The following is a 27388-nucleotide window of genomic DNA, read 5'->3' as shown; positions in this document are numbered from 1 at the left end:
AACGGAATAAGATAAAGACCAAAAAGAACCAGCTGGATCTGGCAATTAAAACATTGGTGACCTTGGCAAGAACAATTTCTGGCCCTCATGCTGATTACACTGTAAGGAGTCTGTGGATGAGATAGTGAGTTTATTACTGCTCCAAGTAGCCTTAATTTCCACTGTATACAATTCACAAAGTTCCTTCAAGTCACCAAAGCAAAACAAGAAAAAAATCCCAGAAAACTGGGATTAGGGGTGGTAGGAATAAATTTAGTATCTGTGTAATCAAAGATTTTAAAAGAATCTCGTTGTAAGGAAGCCAATCTGACTCAACCTAAAAAAACAGCTTTGCTAATTGAAAAGGCCCATGTAGAGATACTGCCATCTCCTGGCAACAAGAGAACAGATTGAAAAGGTGACCCAGATCTGCAAACTCTGTAAAATTTTCTCCCCAAGGACAGTTAATGCAAGTTGGGAGAGATGACTAAATGATTTTCTACATAGTTATATCTTAACATTTTTGTTAAAATGATTCTAACTTCCTATATCTGTGACCAAGTTTCCCCACACGCAGGGAAAGAAATCTTACATTTATACAGTGCTTTCACTAATATGTCTTTTTTTCTCTTCAAAATAACCCTGTGAGGCAGCAGGGAAGGCATCATTAGCCTCATTTTATTGACAAAGAAACCAAGGTCAGAGAATATTTGACTTGTTCAAGGTCACACAGTTATTGGTAGTCCCAGAACTTCAAGTATGCTTACTTCTGGTGCAGGGCTTTTTCCCCACACTAAGGAGAAACTCAGGAGAGGAAGAAAGCAACTGAAGAGAACCAACAGAAACCAGAATACTTCACTATACCATTACCTTGTTTTGGTTTGCAGAACAGGAATGACTTTGCCTAGTCTTTTTTCATGGACCTTCAGCTTCCCAGAATCCTTGTCAAGAACATCCTGCGTTTTTTCAGAGCAGAAAGAATGAAGAAGCAAAGATGGCCCTTAGTTACAACAAAACATCATTTATGGAAATATTCTTGAACTAATGGCTACATAGGCATACTCGTGAACCCTAGCGTGTACCAGGCACTAAGGGAGGTGCTTTAAATGAGATAATGACGGTAATCTCAAGAAAAAAAAAAAAACCCTAAGCGGTATGGACTGTTACACCCATTTGACAGATAGGGAATCAGGCTCAAAGAGGTTAGGTAAATTGTCCAAGATTTTTCAGCGCTTCAGTGGCTGACTCACAGCTGTTTTATCTAATATATACAGCGTGGCAACCAAAGATTGAGACTTAGGCTGAAACCCAAAGAAAGGAGAAATAATAAAATCATCATCATCTTAGTCTATTCAGTGAATGGTTACTTTAGTACTATGTACCAGTTACCGTCAATAAATTATTTAATTAATCTTTACTATACTGTAAAGTATCATTTACTCCAATTTATAGATAAGAAATTGTGAGGAAACAGAGAAGCTAAATAATTTGCCCAGGGTCACAGTGCTAGTCAGGATTCAAACCCCAATTTATTTGAATACAAAGCTCTGCTATACAGCTTCTGAATGAAAATAATTTTATTCCGCTCTTCACCTTGAAAAATATACTTACTTTGTTTGATGAACTGGAAACAACCGGAAACCTCATTTCAACACTTGATTTATGTGATCCATTTCTCCAGGCTGACCCCGTATTAGGAGTCTCTGAATGGTCCAAGATCTGAGAGAATACAGGTGTAGGTTTCTTACTGTCAGACATATTTTTATCAGAGACAGTTTGTTGAAAGTTACTGTTTGAAGAAGGGAGTGGGGGCCCATCATAGGCAGAGTTACTGAGGCTGATCCCTTCAGATTCTGTGCAAATTGTGCTCTCATTTAGGCTAAGACCATCTTCTCTCATCTCTTCTCCAAGGGAGGAGGGTTTTTCAGTAACTTTGGATGTATCAGTCTTGTCCTTATCAAGTACAACATTACAAACTGTTGGATCAAATGGTGCAACTGTAACTTTTATAAGATTCTTTTCTAGTGCAAAGCGTCTGTTCAATGGTTTAGTAGGAGTTGGTCCATGACCAACTGATGTATTTAGTTGAGGTAGTTTGAAAAGGCTAGTGGTCTCAGCTTCTGGTCCCAAGCTGTACAATGAATTTTTCTCTTGGGGAGTATCAAGTGGAATTTGACTCCCTTTCCCTCCCTTCTCAACATTCCTGCTGTCATCGTTAGGCAAGCCTCCTCCCCAAGAAAAGTGCTCATTTGATAGGTCATCATCCTTCAAGAGTTCCTGAATCTCTTCCTCTGTGAAACTGAAATGGCCATCATCTTCCCCATCAGACAGCTCCAGCAAGGAGTCATCCAATCCGTCCTCATCGAAGGAATCCCAAGAAAATGGGGCATTGTCTTTAGGCAAAAGAGAGGTACCAGAAGACTGTTCAGAGGGCACTAGTGAGCACGGCATATCTGGAGAAATAAAAGGCAGTTTTGCTGAGGAACAGGAAATACCCTTATATCAATTCCAATCTGCTCTAGAGAGTGGTGGTGTCTTAGTATTCCAAATTCTTTGCAGTATGACTTGTAACATGAGAAAGTTTTAAGATATTTAAGCTTACCAGAATCATGGAAATGTATATCAGAACAATGAGATACTTTTTTTCCTATCAAAGTGGCAAAAATTAAGATGACACAGTAATCTAGTTTGGTGAGAATGTGAGAAACAAGGATCCTCACACACTATCAGTGACAGTATAAGTCAGTACAATATTTTGTGGAGAGAAATTTGGCAACAGCATTTGACCCAGCAATTTCACTTCTGGAAATTTATCTCGCAGAAGTACCTGTACAAAGGCACATAGATACATTTACAAAGATGTTCAAAGTAGCATTATTCAAAACATCCAAATATTGGAAACAACCTAAATGTCCATCACCAGAACTGTTCAGTAAAATCATGGTACACTCATGTTATAGAATACTTTACAATTATTTAAAACACAATGAAGTGGATCTGTATATACTTTACAATTATTTAAAAACACAATGAAGTGAATCTGTATATACTATCATGGAATAATATCTATAACATACAAACAAAATAAATATGTATGTAAAATGTTTGGATTTTCACAGTTTACACTTTTTAGAAAGCAAACATGTATTACTTCTGAAAATGAAAAACAAAAAAAACTTTAAGCATACAATAAGATAAAGAATTGTCTTTCATACTGTGTGGAGCTGCTGGTGTGATCTCTGCCTTTGCCACGAGACCAAATGGAAAAAGGGTTCAGCTCCTGCTAGCTGTTCTTTTCAGGAGACTTGTCAAAATGATTGACTCCCACCTTCCTGCAGGCACAAAGAAAATTAGAGGATCTTCTCATCACTTTCAACTCTGCTAATTACAAAGTCAACTGCATTATGCTTTAAGGTGCTCCATCTATTAATTTTGATCTTGATTTTTTTTAAATACCACAAAGTTGGATTTCGAGTCAAGAACATCAAAGAAAAATCTTTAGAAGAAAAATTATACAACTAAGGAACTAATTTTCCTCCTCCCAACAATTTATACTTTCTTAAGAATATCATTTGCTCTAGTAAGATGACTACTGTCTTGAGTCCAAAGACCTGGGTTGTTGTCCTGGTTCTGTCAATAACCAGCTGTGATAATTTGGGCAAGCCACTTAACCAGGGACTTGTTTCCTCATTTACAAAATAGGGAAGGGATGGAGAACAGGGATTAGGTGATGTCTAAGATTCCCCCAAGATCTAAAAGTTATTATTATGACCATACATATAAAAGCTATAATTATGACCATACATAATACATACAATATATGTATTATGACCATACATATATACATATATAATTATGATCATACATTTTCAATACATATATAAACACAAAGAACAGGTCTGGAAAAATACAACGCAAAATTGATGACTGTCATAACCTGCGGGGGAATCCTGAGAGGACAAGGGGAGACTTTAGTATTTTACTTTTTTACTTGAATATTTATATATTACTTGTATAATTAAAACCTAGTTCTTAAATAGCTAATGACGGATCTAATCTCTAATTATTTTCTAGATGGCAAAGGTGATAGAAAGCTGATATTTACATATCACATGTCAACAGCTAAGAAGCTATAAGAAACACTTAATCACCAAACTCAGTAATTTGGAAAATTCTTGTAGCCTTTTAACTGTGAATTCTCCCCCAACCCACTTCCCTCCCTGAATTTTAGTTTTGGTTCATGTACTCTTTCAGGAAACATTTTCTGAGCTACTATCCTCACACAGCACTGAGCTAGATAATTTGTCTCTATAAGATTTCTAAGAAATAAAGATATGATTTCCACCCTCAAGGAATGTATAATCTTCCTACAGAGACAAAACTGAAAGTTACATACCAATATGAGAAAATACAAAATGCTATGGACAATAAAGTACTATAGAAAGAGGGAATTCCCTGGTGGTCCAGTGATTAGGACTCCATACTCTCACTGCCTAAGGCCCAGGTTCAATCCCTGGTCGGGAAACTAAGATACAACAAGCCGCGGGGCGGGGTGGGGAGAAGTACTAGAGAAAGTTAGAAGGAAATGGGAAGGATTACAGAATTTTAGAATTAGAAGAGACCTATGTAATGTATAGCATGGTGACTATAGTTAACAATAGTGTATTTTTTATTTTAAAGTTGCTAAGAGAGATCTTAAAAGTTCTCATCATTAGAAAAAAATTCTTGTGTGAGGTAATGTATGTTAACTAAACTTATTGTGGCAACCATCTTGCATTATGTACATATATCAAATCACGTTGTATAACTTAAACTAATACAATGTTATATGGCAATTATATCTCAAAAAAACTGGGGGGAAAACAAGTTAAAGAAAAAGGCTTGTCCATCTTAGAGATGAGATGGGACAAAAAGGGAAGAAATATTAAGCACCTGTTATAAACTACGCAGTGAGACACATTTTACAACTCTAACCCCTCAATATAACTCTATATACTCTATAACTCTATAACTCTATAAGCTGTTATATTTAAACTTAAGAGTTGCCATGGCTTTTTATCTTATTTTACCAATATTTCAGCAATTGGGAGACAGTTCTCGGCACTGAAGCAGGTGTCTCTATGAAAAGTAATTTCTCTGGCCAGTGACTGGGTTGTATTATAGAGTGAAGCTATTTCTTTAGGCAGCAGTAAGAAAAAAGTTTACTTCTGGAAAAATTTTTCTTTTACTTAACGAAGTTTGTGGGTGTCAAGCACAAGTATCACAGGCACAGGGGTTAAGCAGCCACATTTCCGAAACAGAGGCTCTTTCTGAGCCACCACCCCCACTCTCCAACTCTTTCCAAAAGGTCTAGTCCTGGGAGTTCCCAGGCAGTCCAGTGGTTATGATTCCGCACTTCCACTGCAGGGGGCACGGGATCCCAAATGCAGCATGGTGCCGCCAAAAAGAAAAACGAAACAAACAAACAAAAGGTCTAGTCCAAGCACTTGCTTAATCAAATGAAGAGTTCAATACATTTTCACTTTTGGGAAACTAAAGTTCAGAAGCATTTGGTATACCAAGTATACAGAGTTAATATGCTAGAACAAGGATCCAAACCCAAGTCTAATTCCAAAGACAATGTTTTTTCTTGTTTTTTTCTACCACCCTTGTGATAGACTTGCCCTGGATCAGTAAGCAAATGGCAGAGCCTTCTACATTCAGTACACTCTCTAATATACTACGAAGGATGCAGACATCAAAAAGGGCTTTTGGTCCCTTGGCAAAAATAATTTAAGCCACCTTATTTTGCACAGGCTTCCCTTGATTTCCCAAGTGGAATGGAATAACATGAGAAATAACAGTGAATGTGGCCAAACCTCACTGGAAGAAAAACATCACTACTTGCAAACTTTACTGTGCACACAAAGGACCACTATTCTTCATAACCACTGAAAGCATCAATTCCTATGCCACATGACATCCACAGGCACAGAGCTGGCTCTTCTGAGCTTCTCTCATAGAATGTTCCAATAGGTCTAGGAGCAAAAGCATGCAGAATACCATATACATATAACATTTAACTTGCACAAATCATTCTCTTCACAATTTTATTTCCTCATTTAAAAAAATACTTTTTATTATAATTTAAAACATATACAAAAACAGCGTAATAGTATAATGAATTCCCACATACGCATCACACAGCTCCAACTATCGACCCATGGCTAACCTTGCCCCATCCACTTCCCCCTTTACCAGATTATTTTGAAGCAAGTCCCAGGAATCACATCATTTCATCTGTAAATAACAAGAATTCCTCATATAAAATATCCAGTTCATATTTCCAGCTATTTTATAAATGTTGTATTTTTTAAGATAAAAAAAAAATCAGTATCCAAATAAAGGCCATATATTGCAATCGGCTGATAGGTCTTGTGAGTTTTTTAATCTACAGATTCCCATCTTTTTTTTCCTTACAATTTATTTGTTAAAGAAACAATAACGGGCTTCCCTGGTGGCGCAGTGGTTGAGAGTCCGCCTGCCGATGCAGGGGACACGGGTTCGTGCCCCGGTCCGGGAAGATCCCACATGCCGCGGAGCGGCTGGGCCCGTGAGCCATGGCCGCTGAGCCTGCGCGTCCGGAGCCTGTGCTGCGCAACGGGAGAGGCCACGACAGTGAGAGGCCCGCGTACCGCAAAAAAAAAAAAAAAAAAAAAAAAAAAAAAAAAAACAGACAAAAAAAAAAAAAAAAAAAAAAAAAAAAAAAAAAAAAAAAAGAAACAATAACATAAATTGTGTATGGATACATATATATACATCATTAAATAGGAATAAAGAACACCAAGTTCAGGACAGTGACTACCTCTGGTGGTGGGGAGGGAAGAGGAATGGCAAGGGGGTGTGAGTAGGTTCAATTCTATCTGTAATGTTTTATTTCTTTAAAAAACATTAATAAGAAAAGACCTAAAACAATAAAGCTAGGTGGTGGGTATAACAGTATTTGTTATTGTTACATGGTATAACTATAATTTTTATATGCTTGAAATATTTAATAATAAAAACATTTTAAAATTAAGAAGTCAGTGGGGAAAGATACAATGATTACATTCTGAAGTTTCAAATGTCCTCCCTTGTAAAATAGGGACCATCACAGTACCTACCTCATAAGGCTGTTGCAAGAACTAATGAGATCATGAACATCAAAGTACTTAGCATACTACAGGCACAACGTAAAAGCTAAATTAGTAGTGGCTGGTTATTATTTTACCCCACCATCATCATCTCCCTGACCCCTGAAGAATCAGTCAGTCTTAAGATAAGCACAGTAATGGTAGGAAAAGATTGTTAAACCGACAGGAAACTTCCCCTGGTCCCTGCTTGTTAAGAAATTATTCAGTATGCTCTAATCCCTTCTAATTTAACCCAGCATCTTGTCAACCACACTGTCACAATAAATTGGTTAAAGATGAGGCCGTATGGACATTTGAAATATCAGGCAAATTCTGCAAATTAACGGTCACTGAAGTGAGACACTGGACTAAAATTCAGAGACCTCTGTATTTCACCTGAAGTCTCTGAACCTCAATACAGATGAGAACACCATTCTGAAAAATGGGGGATAATCAGTCACTGTTAACTTCGAACACAGATTATCATGAGGATCAAATGAGGGGATGTTTATGAAAGCATTCTAAACCTAAAAGCCTTATACTAATGAAAGTTGATATTTAATAAATCTGCAAGGGAGGAAAAAAAATCTCGGATAAAACTGAAGTTCTAAAGTGAAGTTCCACAAGACAGCCTTAGTACTTCCCTGTCTGCCATTCCACCATCACATGCCTTTCTTGGCACTTGCTTTGTAGTGATCTGAAATATGAGGATCTCCTTATTTTTAAAGGAAAAATATTTTCACCATCTCTCAAGTCTATCTCTTAATTCTCTGCTCCCCATCCCTTCTGTGACCCTATTCTGTCCTTCCATGTCTCTCTCACCTGTCCACCCCCTCTTCACACTTCAGTTTACCACCCCCACCCGCTGTTCTCTAACCTCCTGGTTGCAACTTCAGAAACTGGCTCCCTTTCTATTTTTATCGTACCTAAGAAAACCTACTGCCTTAAAGCACAAAGCCTTATTTTATTAAGGCCACGAAAACTGCAACACCAGACACAACCCCACATCCCTCTTTCAAGGCTCTAAAGCCAAGACCATTACCAAGCTGGATCTGACAGGTATGGCCAAGGGAAAGGATTATTTCCAAGAGACCGGACTTCCCCAATGACCTTTGATTTCCAACCTTTCCTACATGAAATACATGTGAGACATCCAGCACTAAAGGCACTCAGTAGGCTTTATCACTCCATAAAACGGCCATAAATTTTAATCAAAATCAAACTGAACTGAAATTATCTGTTGAGAATTCTGCAACGCCCTTTGCCGTAAACACTGCAGGACAGAAAAACGACCCAGGGCTGGAAATCTCTGCTTGAGGTAACGTTTCGCTTAGATAAGGGTGCCAGGACATCATCCCACCTGGGCACAGAGACAAAATCATTCCCAGCTGCAGCAACAGGTTTCTTTTTAAAAAGAAAATGTCTTTTAAATGATTTAGATAGGTTTGCTAAAGCTTGACGCCTCTAACAAATCCACAGGAAACTGGAGGTCAGGTTGGGGCAGCAGGAACACAACTCAATCACTTCCTCTCCGGGGCCCACCCTGCAGTGCCAACTGCCCGCCCTCCAGCCCTGGAAGGAACCGGTGCCGCCTCCAGTCCTAGAGCGCTAGGAGGAAGGGGAATCGCAGTTCACCCTTCGTAGGATACGGCTTGTCCGCCCCCAGCTCTCCCTCAGAAGCGCTGCGACACGGCATCGCCCTCGGGGCTGGGACTTCGCACTTCCCGCCTCCGGCTCCCCTCCTCCCAAAAGACCAAGAGTTCCAGCCTCCCGCGAAAGGCGGGAGAAGCGCGGGGCTTGCTGCCCACCCCTCCCCCAGCAAGAGCAAAAGCGGCCCGCCAGCAGGCCAGCGCAGTGCACCCTCACCCTGCGGATGGCTGCCCACCCCACACCTCAGCTGGACCCGGGCCTCCGATCCCCCCTGGGGCGGCTCAGCCTCTCCACCCCCCAGCCCCCCGCTCGCAAGGCGCGGCCGGAAAGACCGCGATCTTCTGCCTACCGACACCCTCCCGGCCCCGTGGGGTAGAGGGCAGAAGCACTCCCTCCATCTCCACCTCCAGCCCCCCCGGCCCCACTGCGTAGGGAGAACGGACCTCACTCCCCCTCTCGGGTAACCAGACGGCCTCCCTTTGCCTCGGCAGAGTGAGGGGCATCTATCGCCCGCCGACGTGGAGGTGGGGGGCAGAGACACTCCCCCCCACACCGCCATCACCTCAGAAACGACAACAAGCCCTTCTCCCGCCAGGGTGAGGGCCTCTCAACCCCTCAACGGGGCGGACGGCTTGCGCGGCCCTCTGGAGAAGCAACAGGCGACCCCATCCCCCTCCCAGCCAAGGAACGCCGACCCCCTCGTCCCTCAGCTGTTCACCTCCAGAAGCCGGGCCGAAGCCTAGGTGAACGACTGCACCTCACTCCGCCCCCTGCGCCATTTTATCGCCCCCTCCCCGACCTCCCCCACCGCGAGGCTGCCGGGCCAGCGCCAGGGGGAGGGCAAACAGGCAGTGATTGGCAGGAAACCGCCCCGCCTCTCAGAAGGTTGTGCCCCGCGCAGGCGCCGCAGCTCCGCCCTCCGCACCACTTACCCCACCTATTGGCTCCACCCCTTTTCGTCTCATCGACCGGCTCGACTTTTCGCTGCTCCTGACTCTTTCCTGGCTGCTGGTAGGAGGACAAGGGTCCAGGCCGAGCAAGCCGAGCGACGAGTTCAGCTGATGCAACCTAACTGGACCTGCGTGACAGTTCCCGGCACGCGGCGGCGGCGGCGACCGAGAAAGGGGCACGAGTGCTGGGCTCAGGGCAGGAGACGGAGGGGACAGAGCCATGGGGGACGCTCTGAGCCCTGAAGAGAAGCTGCACCTTATCACCCGGAACCTGCAGGTTGGGCCTCGGGGTCGGAAGTGCGCCGTTGGGGACTGGGGGCCGGAGGTCCAGTGATCCTGAGCCCCGCTACGGGGTCATAAGTGTGTGAGGCCGGGGACTCCGCGCCGAGGCCGCTCTGAGAGAGATTGCAGTCCTCACTGCCCGTCAGTCAGTCCCACAGAAATCACAGTAGGCTCGCCTCCAGTGTGCAGTTACTTGTGTTGAGCCAGGCTTCGAATCCAGGGCTCCCACCCCACCCACCCTATCATGTGCCAGGCGCGGTGCTAGGCGCTGGGGGATACGTCGGGAGGACCCTGCCCTCCCAGAGCATGTCTGGAGGAAATCAGACCTTTAAAATGATCCATAACCCAAACATTTAATTACAGTCGAAACAAGTACTGGAAGGTACTTTACGCGGAGATCTTTCTTGAAAGGAAGTTACGGGGGAGGGCCGGGGGCAGTGTCAGGGAAAGCTGAGGAAGTGACCTCTAAACTGCGCCCTGAAGGATGCGGATCATTTCTTCACTCCACATGTGTTCCTGCTGGTTCCAGGCACTGCAGGAGTAGAAGTTAACCAGAATACTGGGGGCTAAAAATGTGTCAGGTAGAAGGAACCCAGGGCAAGATCCAGAGGGAAGAAAGAACCCTGTGGTTCAGAGAGAAGGCTAACTTGGCTGGAGTAGAGGAAGCAAAATGTAGATCAAGCACTAGGAAATATTTATATTGCTCATTCCCTTGACTCAGGCCTCTACTGTCACGCTGCCTGGAAGGCCTTTCTTGGCCACGTTATTTAAATAACAAACCACTGCCACCAGAACTGCCACATCCCTTGCTCTGCCTTTTTTTGTTTTTGTTTCTCCATAGAACTTACCACCATCTGACATCCTATACATTTTACGTGTTTGTTTAGGAGGCATAGGCAGGGACCAGGTCATGAGGGCCTTGTAAGCTATGTTTAACATTGGGGTTTTAGGAAGGGCAGTGGTTACATTAGTTGGGCCACAGCTTGCTTTTCTCTTTTTATGAGATACAAGTAACATATCATCAAATCCACCCTTTTAAAGTGTGCAATTCAGTGGGGTTTTTTTTTTGTTTTTTTGTTTTTTTTGCGATACACGGGCCTCTCACCGTTGTGGCCTCTCCTGCTGCAGAGCACAGGCTCCGGACGCGCAGGCCCAGCGGCCACGGCCCACGGGCCCAGGCGCTCCGCGGCATGTGGGATCCTCCCGGACTGGGGCACGAACCCATGTACCCTGCATCGGCAGGCGGACTCAAAACCACTGTGCCACCAGGGAAGCCCAATTCAGTGGGTTTTGATGTAGCAACAAGGTTGTTCAATTATCACCATTATTGCAGAACATTTTCATCATCAAAAATAACCTGTACCCATTAGCAATCACTGCCCATTCCTCCCACCTCCCCAGCCCTAGGGAAACATGAATCTGCTTTCTGTCTCTAATTTGCCTGTTCTAAACATTTCATATAAATGGAATCATAATATGTGGCCTTTTGTGTCTGGCTTATTTCACTTAGCATAATGTTTTCAAGTTTCATCCATGTTGTTGCACTTATCAGAACTCTATTCCTTATGACGGCTGAATAATATTCCATTATATGAATATACTACATTTTGTTTCTGCATTTGTCAGTTGATGGACATTTAGGTTATTTTCACTCATAATTTGATCTTAACCAGAGATTCTTGCATGCTTCCCCTTAGGCAGATCCTTTGTTTCCTAACCTCTCTCCATAAAATAAAGAGAGGTTGGGAAGAAATGACACACAAAGCTAGTGGCGTTGACTTACTCAGGTTTTAAAGGGTAAGTGATATGACCTTTCCTTGAGTAGTGAAAACTCTCCAAGTATCCAAATAGTCAGCGGCTCAGAGGATCAGCCTCCAGCTGGCTTGGAACACAAGATTTTAACAAATCCTACTAATAGGTGATTCAAACCAGCAAAACAATTTTTGTCTTTCATGGCTTCCAACAGCCCCCCACAAACTGTCACCTGAAGAAACACTAAAATCTCTTATCAGCAGCATACTAGCCTATTAGGATTTTTCCAATATTGTCTTAGGGCAAAAGGAAATTATTATTAAAGTATTTAAATAGGTGAATGAGTTAATAAAATTTTGGTTTTTAAAGACCTCTCTGGCTTCCTTTTGGGACATGGATTGGAGAGAACAAGAGTAGATATGGGAGACCTGTTAAGAGGCTATTACGGTTATCTTGGTGTGATCTCTAATGATGGCCAAGACTAGGTTGGTGGTGTAGAGGCGGAAAGAAGTAGGAGGACTTAAGAGCTGTTTCAGAGTAACTTACGCAACTCAGTGAATGATAGTACCATTTATTGCACTGGGGTGAAACTAAGTGAAAAATATGGTTGGGGAGTGAGGTAAGAAGGTGAAAGCATGAGTTTAATTTTGCACGTGTTGTGTTTGAACTGGGTTGATAACAAGTACATGTATATAGGTGTGAGCAGGAGATTTGGTAGTTACTAGTTCATAAGTAGTAATTGAAGCAACTGTAGAGGATCAGTTAGGGAGAATGTAGAGTAAGAAGAGAAGAGATAGGGCCCCAAGGATTGCTATTATTTAAATGATTAGGAAGAAGAACAGCTGCAAAGAAATCTGAGTCCCAGCAGCCAGAAAAGTAGGAGGAAAACTAAGACAGTAAAATAGAGAAAACCAAAAGAGGAGATTGTTTCGGGGGGAGTGAGGACTAAAAAGTATTCACTGAATTTAGCAACACGGAGGCCATCTGTGATCTTAGCAAGAGCATTTTCAGTGGTGTGATGCTGTGTAGAATTCAGACTAGAAGGGGAGATAAGGAATGGAGAGCAGAATAAGAGACACCTTTCAAGAAATTGGCTGTGAAAGGAAGGAGCATGAGCTAAAAGTAGACGGAGGGGAAGATATGGTTAGAGACATGCTCCATTCCCCTAACGTCAGTGTCTGCACTGGAGTGGTACTGGCAAGAGCACCGGCTTCATTTGGCTGTCACTCAGCAGTGAGAGCCTGACTAGACCTCCCTGCTGGCTCTGAGCCTGGACCCTCAGTGAAACATACCTTTGTTTTCCTTGTCACAGGGTAAAGGATGAGCAAGGTGGGGCACTGGCATTAAACCAGCTCTTCTGCTTCCACAACAGGAGGTTCTCGGGGAAGAGAAGGTGAAGGAGATACTGAAGGAGCGGGAACTTAAAGTTTACTGGGGGACAGCAACCACAGGCAAGCCACATGTGGCTTACTTTGTTCCTATGTCTAAGATCGCGGACTTCCTGAAAGCAGGATGTGAGGTAAGAACTAATGTTATAAAGCAAGCAGTTGCCCTTGGGCAATGGCCAAAAGAGAGACTTAACAAGACTTACCTCACTTGTTTGGAGGTACTTGGACAAATTCACATTTTGATGGCCCCTTATCTCTTATGCCCAGGTAACAATTCTGTTTGCGGATCTTCATGCGTACCTGGATAACATGAAGGCCCCATGGGAACTTCTAGAACTCCGAACCAGCTATTATGAGAATGTGATCAAGGCAATGCTGGAGAGCATTGGGGTACCCTTGGAGAAGCTCAGGTTCATCAAAGGCACTGATTACCAGCTCAGCAAGTAAGTGCTCAATCATCCACCCTCCTTGTGGCTCTGGTGCTGCTAGCTAGTTACAGGCCTGGGGAGTCAAGGATTAGAAGTTGTTGGGCTCTACCTGTTAAGAACCATTAAAAATTGTATACACTTTGTCCTTTTAATTCATCCATCAAAAATCTACTGACTAGTAAATGCCTCGGTACCATACTGTTTGCTGGAAATATAAGTGTAACCACAACAAAGTCCTTGGCCTTGCAGACCTCACAGCATATGGGAGAGTGGTGAAAAACTCAGTCTCACTTTCTCCTTCCAGCCTCAGCAAATAATGATAAAAGAAATGTGAAAGAAAAATTTACATTTGTAACATTAACATACATATAATTTTATGTCCTAATTTTTTAATCTACAGTTTCCTAAGTAACTGTCGCCCACTCCCCCTATCCCCTGCCCGCTGCCTCATAGTTTCCACATTCTTTAATTTTTTTAACCTCTCAAATAAGCCATGTATCACTCTAATGGTCACTTTTGCATTTAAACCCTTAGAACAACTTTTTAAGGTAAGCATTGTTCTATCCTATTTCATAGATAAGGAAATAGATTCAGATTTAACTTTCCCAAGTTCATGCAGCCAATAAGTAAAAGGACCATGATGTGAACCCAGATCTTGCTTACAAGTTGATTTCTTTCTTTCTTTTTTTTTTTTTTTTGCGGTACGCGGGCCTCTCACTGTTGTGGCTTGTCCCGTTGCGGAGCACAGGCTCCGGACGCGCAGGCTCAGCGGCCATGGCTCACGGGCCCAGCTGCTCCGCGGCATGTGGGATCTTCCCGGACCGGGGCACGAACGCATGTCCCCTGCATCGGCAGGCGGACTCTCAACCACTGCGCCACCAGGGAAGCCCTGATTTCTTTTTTTACTTCATCTAACTTAACTTTCTTTACATTCCCCACTGTTGGACATTTAGAGTTTAAATAAAGCATATACCTCAGAGATATTGCAGGTTTGGTTCTAAACCACCTCAATAAAGTACATATCACAATAAAGGGGGTCATATGAATATTTTGATTTCCCAGTGCATATAAAAGTTATGTTTACACTATACTGTAGTCTGTTAAGTGTGCAGTAGCATTATGTCTAAAAAAAAATGTGTGTGCCTTAATTTAAAAATACTTTGTCATGGGCTTCCCTTTTGGCATAGTGGTTCGGAATCCACCTGCCAATGCAGGGGACATGGATTTGAGCCCTGGTCCGGGAAGATCCCACCTGCCGTGGAGCAACTAAGCCCGTGCGCCACAATTACTGAGCCTGTGCTCTAGAGCCCACGAGCCACAACTACTGAATCCGCGCATGAAGAGTCTGTGCTCCGCAAAAAGAGAAGCCCATGCACCGCAATGAAGAGTGGCCCCCGCTTGCCGTAATTAGAGAAAAGCCTGCACGCAACAACAAAGACCTAATGCAGCCAAAAATAAAATAAATTTTAAAAATAGATTAATTAAAAAATAAAAATACTTTGTTGTTAAAAAAATGCTGACTATCATCTGAGCCTTCAGCAAGTCATAATCTTTTTGCTGGTGGAGGGTCTTGCCTTGGTGTTGATGACTGCTGACTGATCAGGGTGATGGTTATTGAAGGTTGGGGTGGCCGTGGCAGTTTCTTAAAATAAGACAACAGTGGAGTTTGTCACATCGATTGACTCTTTCACAAACAATTTCTCTATAACTTGCAATACATTTTCACAGCATTCTACCCTCAGTAGAACTTCTTTGAAAATTGGAGTCAGTCCTCTCAAACCCTGCCACTGCTTTATCAACTAAGTTTATGTAATCTTCTAAGTCTTTTGTTGTCATTTCAACAGTCTTCATAGTATCTTCTTAAAATTTTATTTACTTTTTTATATAGCAGGTTCTTATTCGTTATCCATTTCATACATATTAGTGTATACATGTCAATCCCAATCTCCCAATGCATCCCACCACCCCCCACCACCACCACTTTCCCCCCTTGGTGTTGATATGTTTGTTCTCTACACTTCATAGCAACTTCACCAGGAGTAGTTTCTATATGAAGAAACCACTTTCTCCTCTCATCCGTAAGAAGCAACTCCTCATCCATTTAAGTTTTATCATGAAATTGCAGCAATTCAGGCTCCACTTGTAGTTCTAGTTCTCTTGCTGTTTCCACCACATCTGCAGTTACTTCCTGCACTGAAGTTTTGAACCCCTCAATTTCACCCCTGAAGGTTGGAATCAACTTCTTCCCAATCTTGTTCATGTTGATGTTTTGACTCCTTCCCATGAATCACAAATGTTTTTAATGACATCTAGAATGGTGAATCCTTTCCAGAAGGTTTTCAATTTACTTTTCCCAGATCCATCAGAGGAATAACTGTCTATGACAGCTATAGCCTTACGAAATGTATTTCTAAAATAATGACACTTGAAAGTCGAAATTACTCTTTGATCCACAGGCTGCAGGATGGATGTTGTGTTAACAGGCATTAAAACAACATTAATGTCATTGTGCATCTCTGTCAGAGCTCTTGGGTGACCAGATGCATTGTCAATGAGCAGTAATGTTTTGAAAAGAAACTTTTTCTGAGTAGTAAGTCTCAATGGTGGGCTTAAAATATTCAGTAAACCATGTTATAAACAAATGTGCTGTCACCTAGGCTTTGTTGTTCCATGTATACATCACAGGCAGAGTAGATTTAGCGTAATTCTTAAGGGCCCTAGGATTTTTGGAATGATGAATGAGCACTGGCTTCAAGTTAAAGTTACCAGCTATATTTGCCCCTAACAGCCTGTCCTTGAAGCTTTGAAGCCAGGCACTGACTTCTCTCTTGCTATGAAAGTACTAGATGGCATCTTCTTCCAATATAAGGTGGTTTCGTCTTCATTGAAAATCTGTTGTTTAGTGGAGCCACCTTCATTAATTATTTTACCTAGATCTTCCAGGTGACTTGCTACAGCTTCTACATCAGCACCTGCTTCTTCACCTTGCACTTTTATGTTATGGAGATGGCTTCTTTCCTTAAACCTCATGAAGTCTGAAGCTCGCAAAACTCCTATTGATTTCACTATGGCAAAAAATTTCAGCTTGTTGAAGGCTCAGATGATGGTTAGTGTTTTTTAACATTTATTAATTAAGGTATGTACATTTTTTTAGGCATAATGCTATTGCAAACTTAATAGACTACAGTATAGTGTAAACATAACTTGTATATGCACTGGGAAACCAAAAATTTGTGTGACTCACTTTATTACAATATTCATTTCCTTGCAGTTGTCTGGAACTGAACCCACAATATCCCCAAGGTATGCCTACAATATTAAAGATCACTGATCACAGATCACCATAACAAATATAATAATAATGAAAAAATTTGAAATATTTAAGTTACCAAAATGCGACACAGAGACATGAAGTGAGCAAACACTGTTGGAAAAATGGCACCGATAGACTTGCTTGCTGAAAGGAGTTTGCCACAAACCTTAAATTTTTAACAAACACAGTATTTGCAAGGCACAATAAAGTGAAGTGCAGTAAAACGAGGTCTGCCTCTACTAAGAAATTCACCCAGAATACAGCCCAGAGAGATGGACAAAAAAACTGTAAGCATGGTTGAGATGTGGATAAGAACTTTTGTTTCCAACAATCTGGCAGACTAGGTACTCTGACCAACCTTCCTGCTGAAAAGCATTTTTTTTTAATTAATTTATTTAATTTATTTATTTTTGGCTGTGTTGGGTCTTCGTTGCTGTGCACGGGTTTTCTCTAGTTGCAGCGAGTGGGGGCTACTCTTTTGTTGCGGTTCACAAGCTTCTCATTGCGGTGGCTTCTCTTGTTGCAGAGCATGGGCTCTAGGCGCACGGGCTTCAGTAGTTGTGGCTCTCAGGCTCAGTAGTTGTGGCTCATGGGCTCTAGAGTACAGACTCAGTAGTTGTGGCGTACAGGTTTAGTTGCTCTGTGGCATGTGGGATCTTCCTGGACCAGGGCTCGAACCCATGTCCCCTGCATTGGCAGGTGGATTCTTAACCACCACGCCACCAGGGAGACCCTGAAAAGCATTTTTAAAATGCTGGATAAGGGACTTCCCTGGTGGTCCAGTAGTTAAGAATCCACCTTCCATTGCAGGAGACGAGGGTTCAATCCCTGGCTGGGGAACTAAGATCCCCTATGCTGCAGGGCAACTAAGCCCGCCAGCACTTTAGAGCCTGCATGCTACGACTACTGAGCCCGCTCCCTATGGAGCCTGCAGGCACTCCACAACTAAAGAGAAGCTGGCGTGCTGCAGCTAAGACCTGATGCAGCCAAATAAATTTAAAAAAAAAATGCTGGATAAAATATTTTTAAAGCTTCCTAGATGCTTCAAATAAATGAATTGGCAAATTAGTCAAGAATACTCAGTGGCGGGCTTCCCTGGTGGCACAGTGGTTAAAAATCCTTCTGCCAGTGCAGGGGACACGGGTTCGAGTCCTGGTCTGGGAAGATCCCACATGCCGCGGAGTAACAAAGCCCGTGCGCCACAACTACTGAGCCTGTGCTCTAGAGCCAGTGAGCCACAACTACTGAAGCCCGTGTGCCTAGAGCCCGTGCTCCACATCAAGGAAGCCACCACAACGAGAAGCCTGCTCACCACAATGAAGAATAGCCCCCACTCGCTGCAACTAGAGAAAGCCCGCGCACAGCAACAGACCGAACTCAGCCAAAAATAAATAAATTTGTTTATTTATTTTTTTAAAAAAAGAATACTCAGTGTCCAGAAACCAAGTGAAAGTGGAAATACAAAGAGATTTGTATTTCAGTTAATCTAAGATGCTTTCAAAAATACTGCTAATTAAGAGACTTCCCTGGCAGTCTAGCAGTTAAGACTCTGCACTTCCACTGCAGGGGGCACGGGTTCAATCCCTGTCAGGGAACTAAGATTCCACATGCCATGTGGCACAGCCAAAAAAATAAAATAAACAACAACAAAAAATATTGCTAATTAATCTATGACATGCCTTTATTTTAAAAAGTCACCTAGATTTCAGAGATGCTAAATGTTTAAAAAAATGTGTCTTAGAATCTGTAAAATACAAGAAGAACACTTAAGACTACATGTACCTTGAGGGAGCTGGTTGAATTGTATGTGCTTGAATTTTGATTTTTGTGGCCTCACAGACCACAATGGGAAAAAAAAAAAGAAAAGATAAAACTAGAGTACTAGGCCAAAAGGTCCAATATTTGAGTAATAAGTGTTCCAGAAAAGAGAACAAAGAGTCAGAGGGAAGGAAATGAAGTACTAATTTAAGGACAATTAAAGGACATGAGTTTCCAGATTGAAAGGACCTGTTGAGTGCCTAATAAAATGAATGAAAATAAACCCACACTAAAGTACATTGTCTTGGGACTTCCCTGGTGGTCCAGTAGTTAGGACTGTGCACTTCCACTGCAGGGGACACAGGTTCAGTCCCTGGTCTGCGAACTAAGATCCCACATGAAAAATCAATCAATCAATTAATAAATAAATAAAGTGAATTATCTTGACATTTTAAAGCACTGGGGACAAGAAAAAAAAGTATTATACAAACTTCCAAAGGGACAAAAGAAGTGACGTACAAAATGTCAGGAATCATAACGGTTTTGCGTTTCTCCAAAGGAACAGTGAAAGCTAAAAGGGGATGAAGCAAAACCTTTAAAATTCTGAAGGAGAGGAATTTCCAACCCGAAAAATCTGTACCCACCCAAACTACCTTTCAAGTGTAGTGGTAAAATATCTGAAAATATGTATTGAAAAAATTATTTTCATGTTTTTGTTGGCTATTTGTGTTTCCTTTTCTGTTAATCAAGTATCTATGCAAGTGTTTTGGCCCATTTTTTAACTTTTTTTTAAAGAGTTCCTTGTGTGTTCTATATACCAAGTCCTTTTTCATTTATATAGCATGAGTATAGAGAATTAACTACTGGAACAGAATAAAGAGTTCAGAAATAGATCCTCACAAATATGGAAGCCTGATATATGCCAGAGCTGGCATTGCAGGTCAGCAGAGCAAGAATAAACTTTTTAAGAAAAAATGGTGCAGAGACAATTGGTTATCCACATAGGGAAGAAGGTGATCCCTTCATTCCAAGTAGATTAAAATTTTAATTGTAAAGGCCAAACTACAAAACATATAAAAGGCAATGTATAGGGCTTCCCTGGTGGCACAGTGGTTGGGGGTCCGCCTGCCAATGCAGGGGACGCGGGTTCGTGCCCCGGTCCAGGAGGATCCCGCATGCCGCGGAGCGGCTGGGCCCGTGGGCTGTGGCTGCTGGGCCTGTGCGTCCGGAGCCTGTGCTCTGCGGCGGAAGGGGGGGCCGCAACAGTGAGAGGCCCATGTACTGCAAAAAAAAAAAAAGACAATGTATAAAGCTGTCCTATGATCGCAGGTCAGGGAAAATTAAACCAGACACACCAAAAGCACAAATCACAGGAAAAGATAGATGAATTTACCTTCATTACAGTTAAGACCTTCAGTACATCAAAAGTAAGATAAAATAAAAAGACAAGCCACCAACTGGGAGAAGATGTTTATAACATATGTAACTGACAAAGGAGTAATGTCCAGTATTATATGTCAAAAACTGCAAAATCAGTTGTCAAAAATGAATCAATCCAGTAGGAAAAACTTAAATAGGCATTTCACAGAAGAAACCAAACAATGAGTACATTTTTGGAAAAATGCTTAACCCCCTTGGTTATTATTCAAAGAAATACAGGTTAAAATTACAGTGAGAAACCATTCCTGCTTACCAAATTGGCAAAATTTAAAATAGTGAGTGTTAAGTAATAAAATTGATTAAAAGCCACTCTGTAAAATAGTTTGACATTATCTTGAACTGAAGTTCAAGATGCAAATTCCCTATGATCCAGAAATTCTACTCCTAAGCATATATAAAGGAACTTGCACATGTATACCAGGATACACATATGAGAATATTTATAGCACATTGTTTAGAGATACAAACATAGTATAAAACAGGAAAGAAATACAAAAGTTCAGGCTCGTGGTTGGTTACTCTGGAGAAGGAAGAAACGGGATTGTGGAGGGGTGCACAGGAGCTTTACAAGTGATAGGTCCCTTTTCTTAAACTGAGTGATGGGTATTCTATTCTTAATATTGTTCATTATTCCTTACATGTGTTTAAGTTAAAAGAAATAAAAAAAGACAAGGAAGATAGACTGAAGAAATTCTGATGTTTATTTAATAGGCATTCCAGAAGAAGAGTGTAGAGGAGAATGGCAGAGAAGCCCTATTTCAGGAGATAAGCAAAGAAAAAGATTAATTAAAGCCATCTTCAAAAAGGAAAAACAAAAAAATAAAGTAGTATTTATTTTTTAAAAGAATATCCTTTTTTCTGGCTGTGCCACATGGCATGCGGGATCTTAGTTCCCCAACCAGGGATCAAACCTGGGCCCCCTGCAGTGGAAGCTCAGAGTGTTAACCACTGGACTGCCATCGAAATCCCGATAAAGTCATATTTTAAAGGAGAGTATGGACTGCTCACGTTTTAGAAATTACCGGGCAGTATGCTCTCTGAATGTCTTAAGATTGAGAGAGTAAATTAACACCGCCCTTTAGGATTAAACTGAGGCCTGGGCCCCGTCTTACAGCTGTCCCCTCTTGTCTCTTCTCAGAGAGTACACGCTAGATGTGTATCGCCTCTCCTCCGTGGTCACACAGCACGATGCCAAGAAAGCAGGAGCTGAGGTGGTGAAGCAGGTGGAGCACCCTCTGCTGAGTGGCCTGCTGTACCCAGGGCTGCAGGTACCTGGGAGGGATGGAGTTGCCTGATGACCTTTTCTGCTCTAACTACTGGTCACAAACCTCTCTCTCAGCCCCAGTCAGACCCACATACTGGCTGTTCCTTCACCTTGCCGTAGGCCTTCCTTCCTGTCTTCCTTTCTTCCACTGCCCCTCCCCCAGGCTTCCTGGACCACTCTTTTTTTTTTTTTTTTTTTTTTTTTTTTAGTTATTTCTGGCTGCACTGGGTCTTCATTGCTGCATGCAGGCTTCCTCTAGTTGCGGCGAGCAGGGCTACTCTTCATTGCAGTGTGCGGACTTCTCATTGCAGTGGCTTCTCTTGTTGCAGAGCATGGGCTCTAGGCGTGCAGGCTTCAGTAGTCGTGGCACACGGGCTCAGTAGTTGTGGCTCGTGGGCTCTAGAGCCACAACTTGTGGGCTTACATTCTCTGCAGCATGTGGGATCTTCCCGGACCAGGGCTCGAACCTGTGTCCCCTGCACTGGCAGGCAGATTCTTAACCACTGTGCCACCAGGGAAGCCCCTGAACCACTCTTTGACTTCTTCCCCTACCTGTCTGTCCTTTAAAACACTGCTCATCTCACATGTCTTCTTTATGGGTAATCATGATCCCTTAATTGAAGAACATTAATTTCAGAGTGACAAGTGAAAATAAATTTTAAGCATGATCTTATTTCCCATTAAGCAAAACAAACACATCATATTTCCTGTGTGTGCATATTAGTGTGAGCATGGATAAAGCATGGAAAAATTCAAACCAAGCTATTGATACTGGTTATTAGCTCAGGAAGGTAGGATGAAAATGTCGATAGACTTAGCTTTTCCTTTGTATATTTCTCTAATGTTTGATATAAGAAAATCAAGTCATACAAACTACTGTATATAAAATAAACAAGGTCCTACTGTATAGCACAGAGAACCAGATTCAATATCTTATATTAAATTATAACAGAAAAGGATCTGTAATAGAATATATGTACATGTATATATTATATACATATGTAGAATATATATATACTTTATATACATATATAAAAAACTGAATCACTTTGCTATATACCAGAAACTAACACACATTTAAATCAACTAAACTTTAATAAAAAATTTTCTTTAATTTAAAAAATAAATTTTTTTTTTTAAAGTTGAAAGAAAGAGGGCTTCCCTGGTGGCGCAGTGGTTGAGAGTCCGCCTGCCAATGCAGGGGACACAAGTTTGTGCCCCGGTCTGGGAAGATCCCACATGCCGCGGAGCGGCTGGGCCCATGAGCCATGGCCGCTGAGCCTACGCGTCCGGAGCCTGTGCTCCGCAACGGGAGAGGCCCCAACAGTGAGAGGCCCGCGTACCACAAAAAAAAAAAAAAAAAAAATGTTGAAAGAAAGAAAAGAAAATCAAGTCTTCCCTTGGTCAGTCACTCTAGATCTACAGTGTCCACTATGGTAGCCTCTTGTCATAGTCATATGTGGCTATTGAAGTAATTAAAATTAAAATTTTTAGTTCTCCAGTCACACTGGCTGTTATTTCAGTTTGCAGTTTGCTCGTGTGGCTAGAGGCTAACCTGTTGGACAGCACAGATATGGAACGTATTCATCCTCACAGAAAGTTCTGTTGGACAGTGCTGTTCTCACATTCTAACTGCTTGCTCACCTTCTCTTCCTCTCCCGCTGAATCCAGTCGGACACTAAATGTTATCAATTCTATTTCTTTTTTTTTTTTTTCTCAACCACTGCGCCACCAGGGAAGCCCTATCAATTCTATTTCTTAAAAATCTCTTAAATTCATTCTTGCTGTACGTCCTCACCGACTTGGTTCATTGTTATTTCTCACCTGGCCTCTCACAGCAGCCTTCTGGCCGTTTTCTTTATCTCTGGTCCTCAGGCCACCACTCCACACTCTGCCGCCTTACTGGTGTGATTTTTCTACAGTGTGTGAATCATGTTTCTTCCCTCCTTAAAATCGTTCACTGGCCAGCATGTTGCTAGGCACCCTCACATGACATTCAGGGTCCTTACCAGCTTTTCTTTTCTTTTCTTTTTTTTAAAAATTAATTAATTTATTTTTTGGCTCCGTTGGGTCTTCATTGCGCAGGCTTTCTCTAGTTGCGGTGAGCAGGGGCTACTCTTCATTGCGGTGCACGGGCTTCTCATTGCGGTGGCTTCTCTTGTTGCGGAGCACAGGCTCTAGGCGCGCAGGTTTCAGTAGTTGTGGCACTCGAGCTCAGTAGTTTTGGCTCGTGGGTTCTAGAGCGCAGGAGCACAGGCTTAGTTGCTCCGCGGCATGTGGGATCTTCCCGGACCAGGGCTCGAACCCATGTCCCCTGCATTGGCAGGCGGATTCTTAACCACTGCGCTACCAGGGAAGCCCTTTACCAACTTTTCTAACCTCATCACTCACCACTTCCCACATCCCTTGGAGTTTGTGCTTTTTTTTTTTTTGGTACGTGGGTCTCTCACTGTTGCAGCCTCTCCCATTGCGGAGCACAGGCTCCGGACGCGCAGGCCCAGTGGCCATGGCTCACGGACCCAGCCGCTCCACGGCATGTGGGATCTTCCCAGACCGGGGCACGAACTCGTGTCTCCTGCATTGGCAGGCGGACTCTCAACCACTGTGCCACCAGGGAAGCCCGGAGTTTGTGCTTTTGCAGACTGAATCACTCATAATTTGCCTGAACACTTCACACCTCTGTGCCCTCTCACATTCTGTTTCCTCTGCATGGTGAAAAGCATCTATATATTCAAAACCAAGCTCAGCCCACAATCTGACTCTAGGAAGCCTTCACCACCACCAGTCTGAACAGAGATAATAATTTCTTTCTTCGTGTTAATATGTTCCTTAAATGAACATGTAAGTTAGCCCTTGGCATGCTGTATAGAAATTACGTATTCACGTGTCTCTCTCCCCAGCTAGTTAATTGGCTTCTTGAAGGCAGAATCTGGGTCTGATTCATCTCTGCATCCACAGGACTGGCACTAGGCCTGACATCTAATAAGTGATAGTAACTGTTTATACTAGTTCAGTCTTGCCCCGTTTTTCTGAGCTCTCACAGGACTTCCTTTTTATGCCAGTTATTTGACACTTGTCACAGGCTGCCTTATTCATTGGGTACTTTTGACATGACTATCCTCACTGGATTGTGAGCTTCCTGAGAGCAGAGACTCTTCTTATTTTTTTACCCCATGATACCCACATCGAATATTGTTCACTGCAGGCACTCAGCAAATGTGTATCTAGCTCTTGAAGCCAACAGGAAGGCTGAGTGCTGCTTATTTGCTTCCTGGTTCTACCTTCGGAAAATTTTAGTGGTTTTCAAAAGTTTCTGATTTCTTAGACCCATACAGAGGAAATACAGTTGGAGTTTATGCTCATGTGTTTCTTTCCACAGGCCTTGGATGAAGAGTATTTGAAAGTAGATGCCCAATTTGGAGGAGTTGACCAGAGAAAGATTTTCACCTTTGCGGAGAAGGTTAGTGTCCTCTTTTTCCTATCTTTTTTTCTTTTGACCCGCAGAGGTGTGCATTAAAGTTTCTTCAATGTGCCAGTGCCAGCAATCATATGGTATGGTAGGTATTATTCACCTTGTTTTGCAGATGAGAAGGCTGAGGATAGAGAGAGTAAGAAAGCTGTCCAGTATCACACAGTTAGTGACTGAGCAGGAATTAGCATTCAGATCTGTCTGACTCAAAAGCCTGTGCTCTTGCTGCCGCCACCAGGAAGCTGCCCCCAAAGCTGCTGGATTTGCTTCTTTTTTTTTTTTTCTTCTTTTTTGCTTCTTCCCTAATAGCTCAGTTTCCAGGGAAAGCTAACACCAGTCAGAACTACTGTTCTTTCCCAGACCAATTTGGTCCATATTGCTCTGGATCTTAAATAAACGACTCATCTCTGAGATGAGGTTTAACAGGGTTTAAAGGAAGAAATTAGCACAAACCCATAATACTTCTTTTCTGGGAAAGAACTTGAGTAAGTTGAAAGGGGCTATTGAGAAGTGGTTGGTATTTTTGAAAGCTTCTCAAAACCTCTTATTGGTAAGGGAGTAGAGAAAACACTGCTAGTAAAAAAGTAAATTCCTGATGGGTGATTTGATGACTCTAAAATGTTTCTACCCTTTGTCCAAATAAGTATACAAATATGTCCTCAAGATATAATTTTATTGTTTGTATTTATTTATTTTTTTGCGGTACATGGGCCTCTCACTGTTGTGGCCTCTCCCGTTGCGGAGCACAGGCTCTGGACGTGCAGGCCCAGCGGCCACGGCTCACAGGCCCAGCCGCTCCGCAGCATGTGGGATCTTCCTGGACTGGGGCACGAATCCGTGTCCCCTGCATCGGCAGGCGGACTCTCAACCACTGCGCCACGAGGGAAGCCCTATAATTGTTTTTTAAACAGTCAATTTTCACGTATATTTACCCCCACTTACCCTTTCTGATACTCTTGATTTCTTCCTGCGGTTCTGTGCCTTGTGCTTCCCTCTGGGATCATTTTCCTTTAGCCTAAAGACCCCTTTGTGTTTTGTGTTTGCAATGCAGGGCTCTTGGTAATGAGTTCTTTCGGCTTTCTTTTGTCTGAGGACATCTTTCCTTTGCTTTCTTTTTTGTTTTTGTATTTTTTTCCCTTGGCTCTCAATGGGTATAAAATTCTAGGTTTGCAGTTATTTTCTTTTAGCATTTTAAGGAGTTGTCCTGTTGCCTCTGGCTTTTATAGTTTCCATTGAAAAGTCACCTGTAAGTATCATTGTTTCTCCTTTGCAGATAGTATATCTTTTCTCTGGTTGCTTTTAATGTTTTCTCTGCCTCTGATTTTTAGCAATTTGACAATGGTGTTTTTAGCTTTAGTTTTCTTTGTATTTATCCTGCTTGGATTTTGCTGAGCTTCTTGAGTCTATGGGTTGATATTTTCATCACATTTGGGAAATTGTCCCCTACTATTTCCTTTAAATATTGTTTCTGTCCTCTTCTGTCTCTCCTCTTGAGACCCTAATTTTACACAGATTAGACCTCTTGATCATGTCCCACATGTCTCATAGTCTGTTCTGTTGTTTCCCTCTGTGCTTTAGTTTGGTTATTGTCTATTGATTTTTCTTCATGTTCATTAATCCTGTCTTTTGTTAAATCCATCCAGTATTGTACTGTGCCATTTTAGAACTTCCATTTGATCCTTTTTTATAGATTCCAATTCTCTTTTATAGTTCTCCATCTTTTATCCATTTTGTCCATCTTTTCCTCTGTTTCCTTTAACACATCAATCGTAGTTATTTTGACATCCTGATCTCCTTATTCCAGTATCTGGATTATTTGTGCGTCTGCTTTTATTGACTGTTTCCTCTTGACTGTCAGTCATTTTTTTTCTGCTTCCCACTTCTAGTACTTTTCAGTGTATCAGAGACACCGTAGATACGCTGTAGAGGCTCTGAATTATATTTATAGAGTGCATGTTTTCTGTTTAATTACTGACTTGTCACCTTGATTCTGTCAAGGGTGGGTTTTAGACTTTGTTAGAATAGGTCTATTTCAGTTTGCTCTTACTCCTATAATATGGACCTTATCTTAGTATGTGGCCTTTCTGGGGTCTCAAACTGAAATCTTAGGGTATTCACAAAGCCCTCTCTGCTTTGATTGGACCTAAACTTCAACTTCTGTCTCCCCAGCACTGTGGAGCCCCTAAAATTTGTTCAGGTCTCCAGCCTCCCAGAGCCTGTTCTCTGCTGGGCTTCGTGCTGTCTCTCCGAATGAACGCACAGCTATGAGTCAATCAAGAAAGCAATGGAGAACTTTGACCTAGATTTTTGGAGGGGGCTCCCTTCTCTCTGGAACCCTCCCCAAATCCTAGCCTCCTGGTAGCCCTGAATTCCAATCTCTATCTCCTCTGCTTAGTCAGACTGCTGCTCTCTGCTTGGTCTCTTTTTTCTCAGCGCTCAGTTTGAAAAAAATGCCCTCAAGGAGAAAGCCAGGGTGGATGTAGGGTCACCTAACTCCCTTCTCTCAAGATTTGTAGCCCTACACTTGTTGCTGTCTAATGTCTGCAAATGGTTATTTGCAGCTT

At 42.3% G+C, this 27388-nt stretch overlaps 2 protein-coding genes across 7 annotated transcripts in view; one reads left to right on the top strand and one right to left on the bottom strand.

The window, feature by feature from the left end:
- S100PBP (S100P binding protein) overlaps positions 1–9553 on the bottom strand; it is a 31962-nt gene extending 22409 nt beyond the window's left edge. For 3 of the 4 annotated variants that reach the window (XR_004349095.1, XM_032625859.1, XM_032625884.1), the window contains exons 1-4: positions 9499–9553; positions 3195–3311; positions 1591–2432; positions 850–935 (exon numbers count right to left, since the gene is read on the bottom strand). Coding sequence is in view for 3 of the 4 variants with exons in the window: in XM_032625859.1 (XP_032481750.1) it covers positions 850–935; positions 1591–2430 (926 nt within the window). In the remaining variant the exon portion in view is untranslated. Of the gene's footprint in view, positions 1–849; positions 936–1590; positions 2433–3194; positions 3312–9342; positions 9445–9498 lie in introns of those variants that run through there. The other variant, XM_032625869.1, reaches the window with a different exon arrangement.
- Positions 9198–27388, top strand: part of YARS1 (tyrosyl-tRNA synthetase 1) — a 30305-nt gene continuing 12114 nt past the window's right edge. The window contains exons 1-5 of one of the 3 annotated variants that reach the window (XM_032625766.1): positions 9198–10007; positions 13137–13283; positions 13420–13595; positions 21230–21359; positions 24735–24815. In XM_032625766.1, coding sequence (XP_032481657.1) covers positions 9951–10007; positions 13137–13283; positions 13420–13595; positions 21230–21359; positions 24735–24815 — 591 coding nt within the window. In that variant the 5' untranslated portion in view covers positions 9198–9950. Of the gene's footprint in view, positions 10008–13076; positions 13284–13419; positions 13596–21229; positions 21360–24734; positions 24816–27388 lie in introns of all 3 variants that reach the window. The other 2 variants (XM_032625774.1, XM_032625782.1) reach the window with 2 other exon arrangements.

The sequence above is a fragment of the Phocoena sinus genome, chromosome 1 (assembly GCF_008692025.1).
Source record: "Phocoena sinus isolate mPhoSin1 chromosome 1, mPhoSin1.pri, whole genome shotgun sequence".
NCBI lineage: Eukaryota > Metazoa > Chordata > Mammalia > Artiodactyla > Phocoenidae > Phocoena > Phocoena sinus.
The sequence above is the reverse complement of the archived record's forward strand: the minus strand, read 5'-3'. Positions and strand labels throughout refer to the sequence as shown.